Genomic DNA, 23,039 nt, shown 5'->3' on the forward strand with positions numbered 1-23,039 from the left:
TTGTTTCCATGTAAATCTATTAACTTCTTTAAAAGTTTGATTTTCTTTATAAAGTAATGTAAGTAGGGGAAAATCTTTGCATTTTGTTTCACATGAAACAATTGTATATTCTCTTTTTCTTTTATAAAGACCTTTGATAAATTTAAATTTGTAACTACTGGTATATTTCGTATAAGATACATACAGTTATTTTTCAGACCAATCTGTTTGACAATAGCGTCCATGGTCCATCCATACAACTCTTCATAAGACACAATCTTCAGAGGCAACTCATATTGTTGTTGATTTCTCTTTACTGTCTGAAACAATCAGGAAAACTTTAACTGACAATCAAATATAATATTTACACATACATTGTGTTTAGCTACATGTATCATAGATATATAAATTTGTATGTAATGGACAGATTCAGCTGACCATTTTGCCACCTCTGAATAAGCAGGACAATTATCACCAAAAATATCAGCCAAAGGTTATTCAATTTCCTTTTTTTTTTTAATTTTAAATTTTATTACTTGGTATTTTACCATTGCTTTGTAATCATCAACTCACTAGAATTTCTCTCTCGATCAAGAAAATGTGCTAGGCTAAATTTAATATGTTTCAGCTAATGAGATGCTTTTATATCTAGTAGCAGAGATCTTTAATTATTTTGTTGTACAAACCTTCAACTAGCTCCTAACCATTTGTTGATGTAAACAGCAAATACTTCCCTACTGATTAAAAGATGCATTGATTGTTTAAATAAGGTACATTCCTAATGAGACAAGTTCTGAAACTATATATATACAAATTTAATAAATATTTTGGTTTGTCCAAAATTGATCAATATTTTTCTGCAGATATTTCTGCAAGGTTTTTAAATCATATATCTACTGAGTATTCAAAGGTTTTTAAATTAGAAAACACCCATAGTTTACAGGGTATTCAAAGCTATTTAAATCATCTGACCAAATATCAAGGGTTAAAATTCGAATTCTATGCATATTAGCTGGACAATATATCAGAGGCCAGCCATGTTGGATTTATGGGTAAGGAAAGACAAATTTACACAGCTTTAGCACATTTCATTCTGATAATTTCTGTCAACAGAGAAATTTACCATATGAAAACTTCAAAAATTTAGAAAATCCTTCAAAGCCTGATTCATGTTATTAATTCGACAAAATAGGTATAGTGGTTATTTCTGCAATACCATGTATCCTTAATAATGTTACATGTAATACTGAATGAAACATGTACCACAGAGTACAAAGATATTGGTATGCAGAGGAATATTCACACAATAAATTTCTTAGGCACAGGGAAAAAAATCTTTACTATTACATGCCATAAAAAAATAAATAAAAAATAGAACTGGTATGTAGGTTTTGGTTTTTATTTCTTTTTACACAAGGGCAGAACTTTGTAAATATAATTTTGTAAAGACAGTTTGAAGCTCTCTTCTTCTTGCCATATAAGTAACATCTTTTTTCCCCCTAATCTACCTGATAGCTCTACATGTAAAAAGTTATCCTATAGCCTAGAAACGGTAATATTTGAAGAAAAATGCATATACATACAATTTAGATGTTTTACAATGAGAAATTGGATTGGCTCATAAAATTAGCATCAGTCGGGTAACCCAACACAAACATATTTTTTACCCTTTAGGTCTTATAGCTGTAATTACCCCAAAGTGTTAATTTCCACATTAACAGAATTCTTTAATAAGTATTTTATGTTCTAGTTCATTAAACACAGTTTAAACATATCCAAATTCAATTAATGAATTTGCAATTTCTGAGCATTCTCTTATACCCACTTTTCTGATCTATAGTTTCAGCTGGTCATGTGACCAACACAGCAGTTATGGACCCTAGGTACAGTGCTCAAGATGTCCTCCGTTGTGATCAATGTCAGACTGATTTAGTACAGAGCTTCTGTCAACTTTGTCACATTAAACTGTGTAAGGCCTGTGTTGGAGAGCACCTCTCTGATACATCCAGAAATCATAGAGCCGTACCATACACAGCAAAGAGTTCAGCTTCTAACTACCTGGAATGTCCAGATCATGCCACAAAGCTTTGTGAATTTTACTGTGAGAAATGTAAAGTTTCTGTCTGTAATACCTGTATCATGTCGAGTAAACATCATGGGCATAAAATTATAGGTATTCAACAAAATCTCAGCTCTGAAACAAAACAACTGGAGAAAAATCTTAAAGAACTTGAGGAAAAAATTGGTCCACAATATGAAGAAATTTTCTCTGAGTTAAAGTCTGAGAAAGCCAACATAGGAAAACACTTTGAGATGCTGACAAGAACCGTTACTAATCATGGAGAAGACTGGCATAGAGAAATTGACACCATTGTCAACAAACTCAAATCTGATACTGATGACATGAAAAACAAACACCTGGCTGACCTTATCAAGCAGGAAAAAGAAATTACCCAGAATATTTCTGAAGTGAAAAAAAATATTCTTGAAATGAAGAAAATTCTAGCAAACAAAGATATTTCCCTTATCTCTTCATACAAACCCAGAAATGATGAATTTAGAAAACTTCCTCCTAAGCTGAAAACTTCATTACCCAGTTTTTCTCCTCAATCAATCAGCAAAGAAAAAATTTATCAACAATTTGGTTCCTTGAGAGAATTATCCAAGGTAACAGAAGAAAACAGCTACACACTGCTTAATGAACCAAAGCTGATCAAAACCATAGAAACTTTGGACAAACTACGGAGTGTTGTTTGCCTCAGTGATGAAGAAATCTGGACATGTGGGCAAACAAAACTCATGAATCTCCACAACCTACAGGGAAAACTACTGGAGTCAATCAAAACCAAGTCAGGGGAATGGCCACAGGATATAGCACTGACAAGGAATAGAAATCTAATTTACATCGACTCTACTAGACGTACTGTGAACAAAGTGAAGAATGAACAGATACAGGAAGTGATCAGACTGCAGGAGTGGAAACCAAACAATATCTGTAGTACCTCCTCTGGAGATATTCTGGTTGTCATGGACAGTGATGATGGTAAACAATCAAAAGTTGTCCGATATTCTGGTTATGAAGAGGTACAAAGCATTCAGTTTGATGATGAGAGTAAACCACTGTATTCTTCCTACTATCTCAAGCACATCAGTGAAAATAGGAACCTGGATATTTGTGTGGCTGATTGTTCAGCTCGTGCAGTGGTAGTGGTCAGTCATGCTGGAAAGCTATGATTTAGGTACACTGGCCATCCATCTACTGCCTCTGGATCATTTAACCCATATGGCATCACAACAGACAGCCAGAGTTTGATCCTGACATCAGACTGTGAAAAGAATTGTATCCACATCCTAGATAAAGATGGACAGTTCCTCCGCTGCATAAATAACTGTAATCTAGACCGTCCAAGGGGTTTGTGTGTAGACTCAAAAGACAACCTCTTCGCTGCTGAGTTGCGCAGTGGAAAAGTGAAGAAAATCAAGTACATGAAAATACTGTAAACCAATTCTTCTATGCGATACATTTATTAATGAAGAGCCAAGGGAAAACCAGTCTGCAAAGATTAATTTTGCTGAAAGAGCTTTCGTGTTTTAAAAACAATTTATTAGGTCTTCAATTCTATTTCCAAATATTTCAAAATCTCAAAATCTGTAATTTTGTTATGTGTTCAAGGGAGCTGTTAATATAATGGCAATAGAAAGATGGACTTGTTTTCTTTGCTTTCTATCAAATAATGATCCCTCGATCCCTGCTTGTTGAATATTCTTTATAATCATGGTTAAACTTGTCTAATCCAGAAACCACAGGTTCCATAGAAAGTGGCTGGATTAGACAACATTTTAAACAATTGAATTTACTGAAAAGAACTACTGAAGATACCTTATTTTACGTGAGTACTTAATATTGCAAAATGATTCGTAGACGTCAAATCTCGAGAATATGAATTTGCGAGTGGACTGTTAAAGCAGAGTTTTCACATGGAAAAGTGAACAATTTTATTTCACAAGTGATGCTTCTCTTGAAACAATGCAAGTTTAAATTCCTCTTGTATATTTTTGAATCTATGGTATAAAATGTTTTCATCATTGCAAGATTTTGGAATACACAACATCCAGATTAGACAAGTTTTACTGTATTTCATTTTTAGTCCCCTACCAGTGAAACCGGAGGGGACTATAGGTTTCCTCTGAGTCTGTCTGTCCGTCTGTCTAGCTCTACCTCTGTCAGTCTGTCCCACTTGGTTTTCTGCACTTTTTTTCTAAATGCTTGCAGATATTGAGCTGATTTTTGGTATGTGAGTGTATCTTGATGAGTTACAGATCAAGTTTGCATTTCGTTCCGCTTCAATGATTTTTGATGGAATTACGACCTTTTCAATTTTTCACGGTTTTCCGCAATTTTTTTCTAAACGCTTGCAGATATTGAGCTGAGTTTTGGTATGTGACTTTACCTTGATGAGTTATAGACCAAGTTTGCATTTCTTTCCGCTTCATTGATTTTTGACGGAATTATGGCATTTTCAATTTTCATCGGGAACCAGATTACACTTGCCAGTAGGGGACTAGTATTCCTAATGCAATACTCTCAGAATGCTTGTTCATTTTGTCTTTATCTTTTGTTATGTGTAAGGATACGAACCCCAGTCTGAGGTACGATTCCAGATAAGGCCACATTTTTTTTTTATTAGTTGTTTTTCAAAACTGACCTACCCAAATTATTGACAATTTGAAAAAAATAGAATTTTTGTAAAATTTTTCTAATTTAACCCAAAAAATAAGACATTTAGCAATATTTCTCAAAGCTTAAATCTGAAAATTTTAAGATGATTAGCTATCAACATGATCAATATATCATATATTTATTAAAATGATGTTCAAGGTGTGGGACTTGATCCCCACTGAGCTACTGAAATATAACTGGCATGCAATTTTTTAACACCTAGAAAATTTGAATTCTATTAATGAAGAAGTTTTGAACACTGTTGAAAGAGGGAATTTTTTTTATTTTAATTTTTTGGGGAGGAAGGAGGGGGTTAATTTATACATTTTGTTTTAACAAATTCTTATGTAAATTTTTGTTTCTAATTTAATTTTTTTTTCTTCTACCAATCCAATTTTTGGGAAAAAAATATTGAAAAAACAACTAATAAAAAAGTGGCCTAATGTGATATAAAAAATCATAACTTTACAAAGCAATAATAGGCCAAGGGTCTGTGAATAGTGTTGTGGATATGAAACATTTCACTGTGGCTAGGATGCATAATCATTTAAATTTTATCCAAAAATCCCAAGTACACCTAAGGCTCATCTTATACAAGATTTTGATGACCTTACATGATGGATACATGTAAAGACTCATAAAAAACATACAGTAAAACATGTTTATTACAAGTGAACATATGCAAATTCATGTTTTCAACAAACATCTTCTTTCAGTCAGGGCTCAAAAATGATTAATAAAAACAATGCATGCAACTATTCAGCCCTATCTGATGAATCCTTTTAACATGTTTAACTGAACAAATAACCCAGTTTGGAAGGGACATCAGAAAAAAAAGAATGAGGGCAGCTTACCTCTAAGGAATCGTCCCTGTACCCAGTAATCCCCTCATCCACAGACAACAGCACCAGGTTAATGCCATAGTCGTACCTCTGGTTAAGGACTTTAAGGACATAAGCCAACACAGTAGAGTCTGTGAACAGCATAAATGTGTCTTTTAAAAAAGATCCTCTTGAAGTAATTGTGAAAGAGTACCATGATACATGTATTTGTAGAAAATGTTTATCATGAACATGGATACTGCAAACGTCACGCTTGTAACAAACTACTATTTTCTAACCCAGTACAAAAAATGATTTTTCTCTAGATATTATGCTTGTTATCAACATGACCATGAGGCAATTTCAGTCATCCTGCAATTTCCTACATCACCATGATCATTGGGGGAAAAGGCTAAAAGTTCATCATTTTATACACATTCTGCACAATAGTTTTCATTGATTGTTTCCAAAATCATTGTAACTTAAGATCTATATAATGCTCATTAATGATAGACTCAAAAGATACTGACTCCAATGCATACAAACTCCTAGCTAAAACATATTTATTAAGTGATTGTTCAGTAATAATGTAAATTTTTCAATCCTTACCTTTTCCACCGGAAGCTCCAATGGCTACTGTTTCCCCTCGAACAAAAAGATTGGCATCTGTGATGGTTTTATGCACCTCCTCTTCAAAGGCAAAATAGAAACAGTTCTTACACAATGCATCCCCCTGTAAAGACAAGGAAATGTTCATTAGGCCAAGCTTAAATTTGTTTGCAGTTGGCGACCCATTATTTTTAGAATGGGTAGGGGTTTTTGGTTTTTTGTTTTTTGTTTTGCAAAACAATCTACTTTCAGGTTTTGTTGGATAGTAACAAATCATAGGGACTTTCTTACTGTTACTATAAAACATTTTTCACCTGCACAGCAAGCTCCACATAATTAAAAAAAAACACATTGATAAAAATTAAAAAAAGAAAATGAAACAGTTTCAATGTCCTGAAAACTTGAAACTTACAAAAGAATCATCTCAGCAAAGGGCTACAGAAAAGTTTGGGTTGGGTGCATTTTCAGTGGGTCGGTAGGCAACTGCAAACAATATGGAGAAATTAACACTTTTTTTAAAAAACTAATTCTTTTCTCTAGCAGTTACGATACATTTATTTGCAAACTCACACATGGTTTAGCGTGTAAACGCAGTGTTTTCCCTTAATTATTTCAAAGTAAAGTATTAGAGATCAATTGTAACAGGCTTTGGTTTGAGGTTTATGACAAATCACTGTGGACCTTACACAATTAAATTTTGATTTTTTTATTTCAAAGCTGCATTTTTATCAATTTAAGTGGTCAATTTGGCTGGTAGCTGGTTCTTAGGAAAACACTGAAATGGGAAAAATGTTGGTAAGGTTATGAGAGAAGAATTTATGTTACAGTAAGTCCATTCACACATTGATTAAAGAGTTACAATTAATGTACATTATTGTAAGCATTCACTTAAGGCTAATAGGAAGAGGGGAACTTGGACCCTCCCATTTTTAAATTAAACAGCCAGGCTCTAGATTTGGTCATCAACTGAGGAAAATAACCCTGGACACTAATTTAGGCCTCCAATGATTACGCACAAAACAATCTCATCAGCAAGTCACAGTATTTAATGCTATTTAAAATCTGTTTATCTCCAACAGGACAAATCACCGAAGCATGACAAAGATATCTTGTCAGGGAGACGGATCCCCGCTGACAAATTTTTCCCTCCCTGACAGAAAACTTATTAACAGCATTCTGTAAGACTCAATCTCTTGCGCCTGATTTGTGCTGATGTGCGTAGATTGTCACTCTGGTCTCGGGATTTGAGACACTCACCGGGCGCATCCCATTGTCCAAGCAAATTAAATCGTTCAACATGAAGCGTGCGTTTATTTATTCCTAATTAGTTAATTTGGGATTTTCGTAGTCGGGCGTGTATTTGTGCAGATGTTGGACAGGAGGTTTTTGAAATGTTCCATTGGGAGAACAGACAGAAAACTCACACTTGAATCAATTTCATTTCAAGGTTTTCCGACATGTTTATTACAACAAATTCATAGGGATGACAAAGTCTTTCTGTCATTTGATCTTGATAGTATCAACAAAAGCTCAAAGCCATGAGGCCACAAAATCAGAATTGAAACTGGGTGGAGAGGACTTACATTGGCACTCTAGCCTGCTGTCTAAAACCTTTTCCTAAATGGAAATTTTTTATAAATATCATTTAAAAAGACACTGAGTTGACATGTGATGATCACAATATTATCATTTTGATTTCAAAACTCAAAAAAAGCATTCATTAATTCATCAGCTAAACACTTATGACAGTGGACTGTGTAGTATTTTTGTAATCAGTGAATATAACATTACATTAGAAATGGTCTACTACAACTGGAATCATACCTACCGATAATAATTTTTTTTAAAAACTGGACAAAATTAGTACAATTGTCATGATAAATACTGTATGAAATGACTTGTGTATATAACTATTAACTTAGATTTTATAAAAGAAGCTGCTGTGCATTCTGTGAAGGATCCTGTAGCAGTCTTCAGGTTCAGATGAAGAGGAAAAAAATTACCTTCTGACCGTCAACACAACACATAATGTCATGTAAATATTTACAAATCTATGTATTCAGAGTATACATCATGTACATGCAGAGAATGAATATTAGCCAAAGCCATATCGAAAATCTCTGACTTCTTTCTTAATACTGCTTGTCCCAATGTGGGAGTCATCTTTTTTTTAAGATTACATTTAAATACTGGCTCTGTAAGTTGCTTCCAGCCCTATGTCTTCCAACTTCCAATTTTCACAGCATGCCCCTCTCTGCATTGCCTTGCAGCAACTCTTTAAATCCAGGATAAAGATGGTCTTGACTGAGCCCTATCAGATCTAAGGTTGTGAAACATCAAAGCAATTACTTCAGGCCCAAAGATCTTCACAAAAACAACTGGTGCTCAATGCTTTTCCCTCTCTTTCCCATATGTATTTGGCTTTTGGGGTTAAATATCTAATAGGGGCGGGCTTAAAATAGTAACCAGAGACGCTTGCCTTAATTAAGTTTTTTCACTCTTGGGGAAATATATGCTATGCTAATACCCAGGTGCTCCTTTCCCAACTGACAAGTGAAGACTGATTCCAAAGGTAGAACTTTTCAGTTCCTTAAAATAAGATGCATAGAATCGGTTTCAAATTCAGCTCTAATTATACGATAATCTCATCAAAGAGGTGACGGATCCCTGGACCCTCTAGGTCCGCTTTTATACTGCTTGGAATCACTTTACAGACCATAGACATATTTTATGTACCGATAGCATTTAACGTTGGACAGCTGATGAAATAATATTCTATTTAATCCTTTATGAAGTCCCAGCATTCTACTGGAAAAACTACCTAATTATTTGCAGAAAAGCAACCCTCGTTAAATTGGTAGCCTGCTGTTTCCCAGTTGACTTCAGAATGAAAATGATCTGGGTATTTACATTAGCAAACAAATCAGATATTTAATGTGCTCCACAACAAAAACTTTTCCCAACATAATTTACATTTCACCAACAGCAATGTCACTGCCATGACTCACATGAAGAAACTTTGGCCATGGTTTTTGTCCACTTGAATTTATTTATTTTCAATTGAAAAATTAATGTGATACCGTAGGATAGAGATAATGAAAATCAATAAAAGCAGTCAGATGCATGAACAATGTTCTAATTTTCCTTATCTAGATCACATGTCCAATTGATCGATGCACAAATACAATAAACTTTGACTTGAAAGAAATGTTTAAATCAAGTTTCATATTTTCGCTGTTTTTCTTGAAATACACATGCATATAGGAAAAAATTTATTTTTAAAATGAAGAGGAGAAAATTCGAAATGTCACATGTGTCTTTTAAAAAATGATTTTTTTCACAGACTTACTGTTTTCGGTCGCTTCAAAATAGCTCCAGAATCACAGAGGTTACATTTGATAGGCATTGTGATGGTTATTTACGATGTATAATACACTAATAAACACTCATTTTGTCAACACTTGTGCAATACTTTCTCCTTGTTTTCCTCAATGTACTATTCCAACCTCAGCATATAAAAGAGTTCCCTGTCAAAGAGGAACAACTCTTATTAACTCTCAATCTGTTGTAAAAACACTGTTAAACCAATTTCATTCATGTAAATTTAACTTTAATCATGAGAAAAGATTTATACCAATCCTTATTTCTGGAATAACTTTCAGAAATAATATTTAAATAGAATTATGTTTAAATGCTGTTAGAGCTACATATGGCGTATCTAAGCTAAAAAATAAAAATACGAGTGTATATAAACATGATATATGTTTATTTACATTCAAATTATTAAAATTTTCACCAATTTTGAATGTGAATAACCTAATGTTTCCATAGTTAAATTGACCTTAAACTGTGCCTGTTATTTAAATGCGGAATCGGTAAATAACTCGGTTATTGTTTTAAATTTCTAATATCTTTGAAACGTGATTGATTTAAATTGTGGTAATTTACAGGAAAGTACTATCTTTATATAAATTAATAAAACAAATAGAAAGATCTTTTTAGTTTTAGTTAGTCTGAACTTATAAAAAATACGCCATATAAAATTCGAAATCTCCATCAACTTTCAACTCTACGCAAACATTTACTTCCATAATTTTGTTCGTGTATATTTTTGATTTAAAAAATGTAGTGAACTCCAAGCATCAATCTTTAGGGGGAAAATCAGTACATATGCTCAATTTTCTTTCATTCGTTCGTCTAACTACATTATTTATCCCATATATTTAGATCAATACCCTCTTAAAATGATTATGAAATCCGTGATCATGATATGGACTATACAATGTACTTGTAAAATCTGGAAATCAAATACAACTGATTTTATTACATTTTTACAGAACAGTCTCGGGTGGACCTTTCCGCGGAGAGAAAAACAACCTTGATTATAATGAGATGCTTTTCCGAGCTTGCTAAGCGGAAAGACTTTCTTAGATTTTCTCATTTGCTCATTATTTGTTCATATTGTGCGGAGAATCAACAAGATCTGGAAATTGAAGCATAAGTTTATATCTGTTCATTTTGAACTTATTTCATGTCATTTATTGCACTCAAAGTATAGGAAATGAATATTTCTTGGTAACCAAATAATGATTGTTCTTATCGTGCCCCCTTTCCCCATCACAAACCACCCACCAATTAAAAGTCGTAAATTTAACCTGAGCAAGATGTATTTTATTGCATTTCATCATTCTTATTTTAGTAATGAGATTGATTGCAAACACTTTTTTTCCCTTTCCTATATAGTTTAAACATTAATCAATATATCAAAAATACTAGAAAACAAAAGCTGCCTGATAAATGTTATGACCTGGGGAGAAAACTTCCTTTGAAGTTGGCTGTACGTAGACGAAACCAATATTTAAATGAATCCAAATACAATATTTACCTTCTTTATGATTTGATTAATACTTCTGTTATATAAAACTAATAGGTTTAACCAAGTTTTGTAAAGCTGTTCTTAAATAATTTCATACCTGAACTTCCTAAAACATAAACATTAAACGTTTTTAACAACTGTCAGTACTGTCCATATCATAGATCTTTTTATAGTTTATTATGTTAACTGTCCACATGTTGATTTGTTCATTTGTTGAATTTTCATTCTACTAACACACTACCATGCATGTTGGGGGCTTTAGTGAAATAAAGAAGTCTCCAGTCTCAAGTCCCAGTTTAGACTATCAGTAAGATTGATTAACTTTGTACATAATTTTAAATTTTTATCATTGTTCAAAATCTAATATTTCTGAGATTTTCAAATATCTCCCTAAGCACTGCGCATGGCATGCAACAGCACCTAACTACTCGAGCCCGCCCAGGCAAAGAGTCAAAGCAAATCTTGACCCCCTGTTCACTCAAAACCACATTAATGGCTAAAATATGAGTCCAGGAACCGGGAATAAATTATCATATCCGCCGCGATTAAGTTAGACAGACATTGATAGGTCGTTATTCGTTGATTGAGTTTATTGGGAAAATCGTGTTGAATTACCCAATAAATCGACGACTTTCATTCATCCCGGCCCTACCCCTTGACCGGTGCGGTATTTTATTTCCCGGGCGACAGATTTTTCATCATCGTTTTGAAGTCCTAACTTCACGGGAGTGCGGGATTTGGGTAATCAAAATAAAACATCGAACACACCCCGCCATTCTGAATTTGGGTAGTTGTCTGATGAGACGATATTGACAGACTCAGTCCAATGACACCCCTTCCCAACCCACCGGCCCTTGAATGAGATGAACAATATTTTATCGAGATACATGTTGTTCAATTCATATACTAGAAGCATACCTCAAAACATATATATGTCGATTTTTTGACATGTTTTTCATTTATATCTATCTTCATTTTGACTACTTTTAGCAAAACGTAAAGAATGGATATATTCAAGTTAGGTATATGAAGTAAATTTTAAGAAATTTCAGAAACCGTAAAAATTCAAGGTGAATCAAGTGCATGCAGAGAAAAACTTTTTTTGAATTAGTAAATTATAATAAGTAAGTTTTGTATCTGCATGTCGTCCACAACGGATACGCATTCCGAAACACCATATTCACTAACCTTCAAATCTTATATTAAATGTACATATGTAATGGAGCTTCAAATTAATAGAATTTTTTAAAATACAGTAAATACAGTATATTCTAAGTCTTAGATATGAAGTAAGTACGTTTCAAATTTTCATAAAAATCTGATTTGCAAACCGCAAGCATAATATTTAAATATCAAAAAGTAATTTTACATGTATACAGGTATATCATAAGAAAATTAAGTAAAACACATTTTTAACGCCACAAAGCCTTTTTTTCGTATAAACAACCACGGTTTAAGAAAAAAATGTCATTTTAATTGAATTTTTATTTCCTAAAATTAATTTAGCTTATGACATATACTCCGTTCAGAGCATTTTAATATTTACAACTTTTTGTTCCAATATCAAAACCAGCGTTGAAGACAATGAAAACAAATATGTGTCAAATACAAATTTAGAATTTTTCAATTTAATTTTTTATACGACATATACAAATTTAAATTGAAAAATTCTAAATTTTTGTAGAGGACATCTGTTACACGATCTAAGATTCGAAAGATCTAAAATATGCTTTATTGTTATGTTCTGAATTTTGAATTTACTTGATGGGAGTAAATATGCAAAATTTCGAACAAGTTTTTTCAAACATGATCAGTAATCTGTCCCAGGACTATAAATGGAGAACAGACTTATTAAAAATTTCATATAAGTTTAAGTTTTGAAATAATTTTGAAAATAAAACAAAATTTTCATCGCTTGTTTTAATTTGAACATTATATACAAACATGCAACATTTTTAAATTTCTTAAACGAAATTCAAGATATTTAAAATTAATTCAGTTTCATTATATTCTCAGGTTCTGATCTTGGGGCCTTAAACTCAAACACATTACACATGTAGAGACTGCAATTAAAATCATATTCCAACATGACAGAACTAAATGTTCATACATGTATCACGAAAAGGAGAAAAAAAATGAATTTTTACTGAAATTTCAAAATATGTGTTTAGCTGCATTATTTGATGTATTTTTGAAGAACATGTACATGTATATGTATTATTGGTAGGTATAAAAATGTAAATTTCCTTCCAGTATCAAAAATCTAAAGAAATAAATTAATTCTCATAGCAAGATATAGAATAGATTAATTCTCATAGAAAGGTATGAAATAGATTAATTCTCATAACGGAGTAAACCTTTCATAACATTTAAAAAATGGCTTTCAAAATAAAAAAAAAAAAATCTTACTTTATATATAAAATAGGGAACGTGAATTCGAACAATAGCTTTACTCATAATCAGAACGCCATGCTACAAATATTGTTCGAAAAATAATATGGGATACCAAAATAAAAGTTAATCAGATCTTTATCATTATTCGTCCGTCTTATTTCAAGAGTATTCTTCTAAAGCGGTTTAGTATGAATTGGGCAGACACACACAAGACATAGCCCCTAGGAAGGAATGTGATTCTTGTATGCTGCTTCAAACGCTAGCCCCGCCCTCCGTTTTCTTTGGAAGTGAAGGGTCTGCCAATCTCACCGACGGCTGATTTCACTGTCTGAATACGAAACAAATGCAAGACATTGTCACTGAAGTGGGGACAAATTGATTCGGGAGGAATCGTTCATTTTTCAGTACCTTGTAAACGTGTTGAGAGTGCTTGTCGACGTAAGGTTTGATGAGGATATGAGCGACCCCGCGCAGCAGACGACAGAGAGAAATATGTCATCGACGTCATCGTTTGAGTTGGACTCGGACGACGTGACTATTGATGACGGCGACGATTCTCAGAATTCCACTTCTATGTCTACCGTGTTTACATATTCCGAAAACCGTCATCAAAGTAATGAAAAGACACAGTACAAAAGTGAAAAGAAGAAAGCTATTGCCAGCAAGTGTATGGACGAAAAAGAAGTACAAGACCTAAGACTTAAGATCAATTCTAGAGAGAGAAGGAGAATGCACGATTTAAATTCAGCTTTGGATGGATTACGAGAAGTGATGCCGTATGCTCATGGGCCATCAGTTCGAAAACTTTCAAAAATTGCTACACTGCTATTAGCCAAGAACTACATACTAATGTTAAACAATTCTTTGGAAGAGATGAAGAAACTAGTGAGTGACATTTATCAGAACCACCCAAACAGACCAAGAGCACCACCCGCTGCCCACTTGCACCATTCCCACCATCTTCCTACCCCACATCTTTCCCCTGTATCCTCCATTACTCAGCTCCAGCATCAACTTCACCCTGCTGAGGTTGAAAGCATTCGTGCTAGTTCTTCTAAAGAGGGCCCAATAACGCCATTACCGAATCCTCACGAGCGACATATGCTCCCACATCGATGGCCCGTGCCGTGCGCGTGCAGTCAATGCATGATGGATTCCATGAGGATGTCCTATGGAACCATAGCAACTAAGTATCCAGGGGCAACTCTACCGAGTCCGTCGTCCTTTAGGAAGTAACTAGTAACACTGTGCAACTTTTGTAGTTTAGCTCATCGTGACCATGTGCCATATCTAAAGAAATTGTGCCTTCCTTTAACCAATATGCATTTATTTTTTTTGTTTGATTCTAATCATTCATCATTGCTCCGGAAATGTATATTTTTGTGCATTTTTTGAGAAAACTTTCTTGGATCAATTACGTTTCAGAAATATACCAAATGGAAAAATCCTTGTGCTGATAAAGGTCCAACTGGTTTTGAATATTTATTGTGTTTTTAAATATGACTAAATTTGACTAAGAAGACAGTTTATATATCTTTTATGTACATAGTCTTGTGAATAATTTTTGTATCGATTGACTATGCATCCCAATGTTGTAATATGTGCATGAACATAGAATATATATGGCCATAAAATATGCTTTTTATACAAAGTTAAGTATTTGAAAATTAAACATGATCAATAAAATTGTAAACAATATAATAAAAAGTATATTTATAAACTTTTTTGTAACCCAATCAAGAGGATCGAAATTTTAATGTAAATTACAGATTATGCAGAAAAGTATTCGGAAAACAAACAAAATACCTCCTTCTGCAGATTTCTTAGAAATCTGCATATTTCAAGGTGTTTTTCAGTTACATGTACATGCATTAAATCTAATACATGTATTGTTGATTCATAAATGTTTCATTTTCGGTTCTCAGCCAAGGATTATGCTTATTTTAAGCGCTTAAATTTAATCTTTCAAGGACTTTCGTTCATTTTTTTTTAATTCAGGTAAAGTTTTGTGAATCTGAATTGTCTGGTGAGTTTTTTTATGCATTTAAACGATGTTACGAAGTATGTTTTTTGGTGGCAAAAATGCCCCTTTTTCTCAGTTATTCGGAAACCATTATGGCTTCATCATTTATTTCTTTTTATTCACTTCATAATTTTTATTTATTTGAAGAAAATAAAGAAGATTGATTTTGATATTTTACTTAAAAACTTTTAACATTAAGTCTATTATTTTATTTTAAATATCAAGAAATTAAAAAAAACTGCATATACTTTTAAAAGGATAACTGTTAATTCCCTGCATAAATGTCGTCATTGTTCTGTTTCTTTACTTATTTTTCATACTATCAAAACAAAAACAATGCCATAATAAGAAATTTTCTTCCAACGATGATCTCCCTTACCATTTCAAAATAAATTACAAACCAAGTTCTCCCAAAAGATATTCATTAAGAAATTACAAAGATTTAAAAGAAATGTTTCTATAAAAATAACATATTAAAATAACATATGAGTAAGACACATTGAAATGTCGTTTACTTACACACGAAGAAATCGACCCGATTCAGGTATCGTCAATATGTAACATATCATTCGTAAGTATAATATATCAAAAGGTTTCCAGCTAGGTCCCCCGTGGGGATAAGGAGAATTTTAAACTCTGTCAACGCCCCTCATTTAACCTTAAACAAACAAATATCAGGGACAGTCTTCACAAAGAACACTGCGGCGGTATACACGGGTATCTTACCACAAAAGTGTACTCCAATATTGGATCTGTCAAAACTTGATGTGTTAGTCACATTCAGACATATGGACAAGAAAATTAGTTTTTACAGAAAACTTTTCAGATGAGCAAGTAGGAATTTCTTTTTCACTATGTTACACAATTTAATTTGCAGCTTATGTTCATTTGTTTTAAGATTTTTTGATTTATTTTATGTTCAAACTCTTGTGAAAGAAGAATTAATTTTGTCTCGGTTACTTTTCAAATAAGATAATTTTCTGAAAAACTCTTTTCCCGCAGTTTGCTGCCAAAATATATAAATCATGCTTATTTGGATGTTTGTAAAATTGACCACTTTATAATTTATTTCATAAATAATATAAATAAAACGGTACAAAAAAAACCTGATTCTCACACAAAAAAATCCTTCAAACAGGTCTCTGCTTTTTTTTTTTTTTCGAAAAAGAAATACCCACTTCCTCCTTGATACAGATTTCAAAGTGAATATTTCTCTAAGGTCAGTTCGACGAACAGTTGGTAAGAATATAAGAATATATACAATTTGTACAAGTACTGTAGTATGACGAGTTACGTGTACTATCTAACTCTATATCCATAGCCTCATACAGATGTATGTGTAATAACATTAAAGTAGATTACTGTAATTTGTCAATAAGAAATAGATTAAATAATTTAAAAAATACATTTAAAAATATTAAATAGATTAATAAATAAATAGAAACCTTGCAATACTATTTTACTTACATTTCAAAACAGGGTGGTTATTTGCTTTGGGTAACTACTTTTTATCTATTCAACATGCAAAAATAGCCAAAAACAAAAAATAAACTATGTGAAGTAACCACAACTTGGGGGAAATTTAAGCTTTTAAATATTTGAAATAAAATTTGCGAACACATTCCCTCAGAATAAGAATTCACTCAATTCTGTTGGAATTTTTATTAGTAAATATAGTACTCACCTAGGCTCAATGATTTTTCCTCAGATAGATAGATTTATTTCAATTTCCTAGAGTATCCCAAGCAACTGTTTGAAGAACTGCACGAAGACTGGAAAACTGAATAAAAATTTGCATCAGGGTCAAAAATACAAAGTTTTTTTTTTTTTTTTTTTTTTTTTTTTTTTTTTTTTTTTAAATTTTCAGGTAATGAGGGTGTGTTAACAAAACAGAATTGGAGTTTTCTATGAAAATATACACATAGGTGAATAACATCCATGGTGTTCTACTTAAGAAATAAGGTATCATTTTTAGACATCTATCGGGCTATAAATACGGGTTGGTCACGAGATCAAATTCCATAAAGCCCGAAGGGCTTTATGTTAAATTTGATCTCGTACCAACCCGTATTTATAGCCCGATAGATGTTTTAAAATGATACCTTATTACTTATATTTACATTTGTGACTTATTCATATTTTACATTTGCCTGATTATAATCTTTAACGCGTAAAACGTTTTATTTTTCAAACCCAACGTGTTTGATCCACTGAATTGCGCGTCGACCCTTTATGACGTCACTGAGAAATTAAGTCGAACGTTTATGACGCGAGGAACCCGTGTTTATAGATACGCATTGCTTTTAATAGTGTTATATAAAAGAAAACATTTGCAAATGTAAATATATAGACTTTCATTTCATTATTTCAAAAAATAAGGATAGACTTCGTTTTGAACCCGACATTCGTTTTAGTAATTCCTGTCAATGTTTAATCTCTACGTATTTGGTCAATGATAAATACCCCTACAAATATGATTTTGTGGGATAGGACCTACGGAAACTCAAACTTAATGTATGTAAATTCTTAAGGAATCTCACATTGATAAGCGAAGACATAAATTTTTATTTGTTGTTTTATTTCCTTTTTTATGATCGACAGGAATGAAAAACAAAAGATTGTTTTATTCAGAGGGAACAAACCTTTCTTGCACAAAGGTTACTTGTTCTTGTAATTTAAAACATGAACTTAAAAAAATGGAATATTGCTTTGAATTGATATGGATGTAGCATACAGTGAATGAATATTTCATATTATACGATTACATTAGCAATTCATTTGACATTTATTATGCATAAAATGTCTAAGAGTCCTTTTCGAAGGTTTTGTGATTTTGAAATAGAGAGAAGACTATAAGAAATAAATATAGCTAGCATAATTTGTTTTCAAAATAGAATCATTCAGTTTGACAATACTTAGTGTCAACTTTGCTGTTACAGAATGGTTTGCATGCAGCATAAAAAAAAATTGTCCAAGACATTTTAATAAAAAAGCAGTGGCACAATGACAACGGTGTAATTAATGTAATTTGTAAATTTATTCATTACTATCTTATCTTAACGGCATGAAATTTTTTTTATTGAAATGTTTGTCAAAGGGACACTAACAATTAAGTGGATATTTTCTAAAGACTTTGTAAACTGAAGGACAAAACTTGAAACATTTTCACCCCATGAACAAATGACTTGAACCCTTCACACAATACGTCGCGCTAAATCTGCCACCTGTTTAGGAAACCTCTTGAACGTTTTGTACACAAATTGATCCCTTTAAAATTAGCAGATGACAAAGGGTCCTCCCTGTAACCGGTGACACACCGAGAAATTGACACCGTGCATCCAAGGTTCTTGGGAGAGCGCTGGAGTGCGTCTGAAGAGGCGCTGGGCAGTAGGACCACACTCTTGAAGTCATCCCTGGCTGGCTGCACATGCAATTAACCTTGCACATATCATACTTGTATGAATCAGCTCACTAATTATGTTCTTCAGTTTATCTTCAAAGTAAAGCGAATGTAAAACCATTTTCTTCTGAGCTCTGAGAGACGAAAAGTAGGCTCAATCAGATGAAAATTAAAGCATATCTCGAAAATAAAATATTTATTTTTTGTTCTCTTCAATTCTATTTCTAAATTCATATTTCTTCATATTTAAAGTTTCTTAATCGTTCGCACCAGGTGAACATTCAATTTTGTTATGTTAGATTTTAAAAGAAAAAGAATGACTTAGAAAAAAAAATATGATTAACAAAAATAGTAATTTGGTTTTCTCAGAATAAATCCTTTTAAAACAAACTGGACAAAAACGGTCTCATTAGTTTTAAGTTCCATAGAAAGTGGTCAATAATGTATAGCTGTCATTTTTTACTCAATCAGCTTAAATTTTTAAAGGCAGGGAATTTTGCAATTATAGCAAGAACACTCACGTTTAAAAGACTTTCGTCTTTTTTATATTCAGATATAGAATATAATTTCCAAAAAGTTATAAAATGGGGGAATCGTTTTAACTATATTCTCACAAAAAAAAATGTCTAGGGTGTATTTGTAAAGGTAACCAGCTATCACTTTTTGTCTTCATAAAACTATCTCAAAATAAAATGAACATCAGAAATCCTACTATTTGGTCTGAAAAAGAACCGTCAACACTTTTATTTTCTCACAATCTGAAAACATGCTCATTTCAATTTCAAATTCAATTGACAACAATCTCTGGTTAGGAACATGTGGCTGAGGCGTGGTCAACACGTCATCGCACACGTCACATCCGAGGGCCTCCATGTTTCCCTATGGTTCATGTCCTCAAGGGGCAGCATATGTTCCCATAATTAAGCAGAGAACCTAGAATCCATGTGGCTGTCACCACCATACCAATCGATCTTGTGTCAGGAAATGGATGAAAAGCTTTTCTGTTAACTGAATAGCATTCTTCTTCTCTCAAATTATCCATGTAAACTTTTGCGTGAAATGTATTTTTATCTTTAAAAGAAAATATTTTTATTAAAATCTCTAAAAAGAATTATTTCTTTGCTTATTTTATTCTTCAGCTTTACCTTTGGAAAGATAAAACTCCTCTGATATACATCGCTATAGAGAAATTTAGAAATTAAATAATGAAGTATCACTAAAAACCGATATTTCATATATACATATTACTTTAAAAGATCTAGGTGAATTGTTTACAAAAATGAGTTATAAAGATACAATGTTAATTTTTTTAATCATCAAAAGAAAGCGTAACATTGAAGATTTTTATGACAAAAGGTTTTGATCGAGTTACTAGGTTTTTTAATTACACAGCGCTGTTTGAATACAGCTTCTACCCGCGCCGCTGGCGAAAACGTCAGACCTTGTTACCAGAATCTCACAAACGTCCTTGTTTTACTTTGATGTAGTAATTGAGTTGATGACTTCATTGTGTCGTTTGAGAGTCTCTGAAACAAACTGTCATTTGCCCGTTTGATAAGGATATCTTAGCAGTACAAATGCACAGAGAAGCCCTTAAGCTCTCAATTAAAAGAATGATAATGAGACATCAAATGTGAATCTTAATGAATGTAAAATTAATAGCTATCGTTCTCTATTCTCAAAATGCAGATTAAAGAAAAAAATGAAACAAATAAAAAATATTGAACAAGAAGAGATGTTTTAGTTTCACAGTTTGATAACTATTTCAAATTATGCTTCAGTCAGTACCAGTCATACCATGTTAAATCTAGCATAGACCTTAATAAAGAGATATAGGAATAAGTTTACTTATTTTTATGTACATTATGTTTATAGAATTAATAATGAATGAGGAAGACGTCCGAAACAAATACTTGTTCCTCAGATAGATATACAAAACTACCCATTAAAAATGCAACCTGAAACCAAATTTTAAACACAAATGTTCAAATACTTGATATAGAATAAATTTTTAATAGTATTATTATATTTAAATATAATTTAAAAATTCTGTCACACGCGTAATCCAAAATTTACAACATCACAACAGCAGTAATAAAGATTGTCATTAATCTATATCATATATAGAGTAAAGTGCATTCAGGTATCATTTGAGTCATGCCTCTGCAGGGAATTCATTGTTTGGTACTTTGTGTTAAGTTCAAAATCGAAATGCTAGACTTGTGGACAGTAGGTGCTAAAATGATCTCTTTTAATATTTTTGAAGACAGTGCAGCACTAATTTGATTTTTTTCTCTATTTTTCTGCACATAAAAAAGAGGAATAGAGAGAGAGCACACAATTATTTAAAAATGGACCTTTTTTACAATCGAATAAGCATGGTTATTGTAAAAATAGTGAGCTATCATTTGAAGTCACATTTTCTGATTCCATGAAGTCTGTGATTATACGTTAAGTCCTTTGTTCGCAATGACAGAAAGGCATCAGACCAGAAGATAGCCCTCTCCTAGGTGTGCCTAAATGACGAAATGATGGCCCATGGATCAACAGTTTATGTTGCACTGCAGAGAAAATAATTATTTTCACAACTGTGCACCATACGAGCCAAAGAATCGTCTAAATGCGAGCAATGATCAGTGAAATCTGTGTCCCTTTCAATGTTAGTTGACTGAAGATCTTAATGAAAGATTTGTTCCCTGTATCTCTAAAATCCATTCTTTTAGCATATTTCCCTTCCAGATATAAATAATAAAGATATTCTCTTGATATCGTATCCTTATTCACAAATTACATTATTAAAATCTAAATAGTCTCGTTGAATTTTTATGAATAAATATTACAAAAACAACGTTAAAAGCCTTTTAAAGCTAGATAATGTTTTTTTTTTCTTACCTTTTGTTTAAGGAATATCATTTTCTTGGGAAAAAAGATAAAGTATACAAGAAAACAATTTTGAGCTTAAAAAGAATGCGCAATTTTAAGACAAGATTCACAATTGAAGTGAACTAAAACTTAAGCACTTTTTTTCAGAATGCTCAGGAATTCCGATATATTATATTTTATTTTACTCAGGTGCTTGTTAAAAATAATGAGAATGCATGTATTTCATTTATCTGTTGATTTCATGTAATTATGTGTTTGATTATGTTTTGTGCTTTGTTCTGTGTGATATTAGATTTTACGTTTACTCGGATGGTAAGTGTTTGTCAAAAAAGAATTAAAAGGATCTATTTATCTTATTTAACTTATTATTTATCTTATTTAGTATCTTGCGAAGAAAAACAAATACGAGGAAATTCGTACGTATATTTTTTTTTTCACAATTTGTGTCTCCACAGATCGGAAATTCCTTGTTAAACTAGAAAATATGTCCATAGGACATGAATGCCCCGCCGAGGGTATATAAGTAATGCAACATGAAAATTTGTATTAGTGTATGAAATCTGATGAGAATATCTTGAATAGTTTCTTTGAAATTGAAATCTAAAAAGTTGGATATAGATAATAAATTCTCATCAAATTATATGTAAGTGCATAAGCTTACATAAATATATCTTAAACGGTTTATTTTAAAACTAAGCAAAATGCAAATTTAAGAAAAGAGAGGTCAAGGTCACAGGAAAGTTCAAGATCAAACATTTTTGATGCAGTTGAATAGTTCTCACATATACATACATGTAACAGCATATTAAGTTTGATAAAAAAAATTTTGAATGGACTATTTAAAAGTGAGCTAAACACTAATTTAAAATAAATAAAGTTAAGGTCAAAGGAAATGTCAAGGTCAAAAAATGTTGATGCAGCTGAAAAGCTTACATCAGTATATATTAGCATATGAAGTTTGATAAAAATATAATTAATGGTTTCTTTAAAACTGAGTTGAACCCAAATTTATAAAAGTGAGGTCAAATGAAAGGTCAAGGTCAAAAATATTGATGCAGTTGAATTGCTTGCATCAGTATGTATCAGCGTATGAAGTTTGACACTAATTTAAGTAAAATGAGGTCAAGGTCAAAGGAAAGGTCAGGGTCAAAAAATGTTGATGCAGTTGAATAACTCTCATCAATATGTATCAGTATATGAAGTTTGATAAAATATCTTTAATGGTATCTTTAAAACTAAGCTAAACACTACTTTAGGAAAAGTGAGGTCAAGGTGTAAAAAAAAAGGTCAAGGTCAAAAAACGTTGATGCAGTTCCATAGCTCTCATCAATATC

The 23,039-nt window shown here is 32.2% G+C and overlaps 2 protein-coding genes and 1 pseudogene across 2 annotated transcripts in view; 2 read left to right on the forward strand and 1 right to left on the reverse strand.

The window, feature by feature from the left end:
• The window catches only part of LOC133201479 (cytoplasmic tRNA 2-thiolation protein 1-like), a 319,235-nt gene that overhangs the window by 5,950 nt on the left and 290,246 nt on the right, over positions 1 to 23,039 (reverse strand). Inside the window, exons 2-5 of the mRNA XM_061337281.1 lie at positions 9,479 to 9,604; positions 6,130 to 6,253; positions 5,554 to 5,672; positions 185 to 299 (exon numbers count right to left, since the gene is read on the reverse strand). Of these exons, the coding sequence (XP_061193265.1) occupies positions 185 to 299; positions 5,554 to 5,672; positions 6,130 to 6,253; positions 9,479 to 9,535 (415 nt within the window). The 5' untranslated portion in view covers positions 9,536 to 9,604. The remainder of the gene's footprint in view (positions 1 to 184; positions 300 to 5,553; positions 5,673 to 6,129; positions 6,254 to 9,478; positions 9,605 to 23,039) is intronic.
• Positions 1,852 to 3,480, forward strand: LOC133201411 (E3 ubiquitin-protein ligase TRIM36-like; annotated as a pseudogene).
• Positions 13,856 to 14,635, forward strand: LOC133201454 (oligodendrocyte transcription factor 2-like). Its single transcript, XM_061337257.1, has one exon. It carries the CDS (start codon positions 13,856 to 13,858, stop codon positions 14,633 to 14,635), a length of 780 nt encoding a protein of 259 aa, XP_061193241.1.

Source organism: Saccostrea echinata, unplaced genomic scaffold, assembly GCF_033153115.1.
Source record: "Saccostrea echinata isolate AGI-Se365-2 ecotype Australia unplaced genomic scaffold, CSIRO_AGI_Sech_v1 ptg000044l, whole genome shotgun sequence".
In the NCBI taxonomy this organism is placed as follows: domain Eukaryota; kingdom Metazoa; phylum Mollusca; class Bivalvia; order Ostreida; family Ostreidae; genus Saccostrea; species Saccostrea echinata.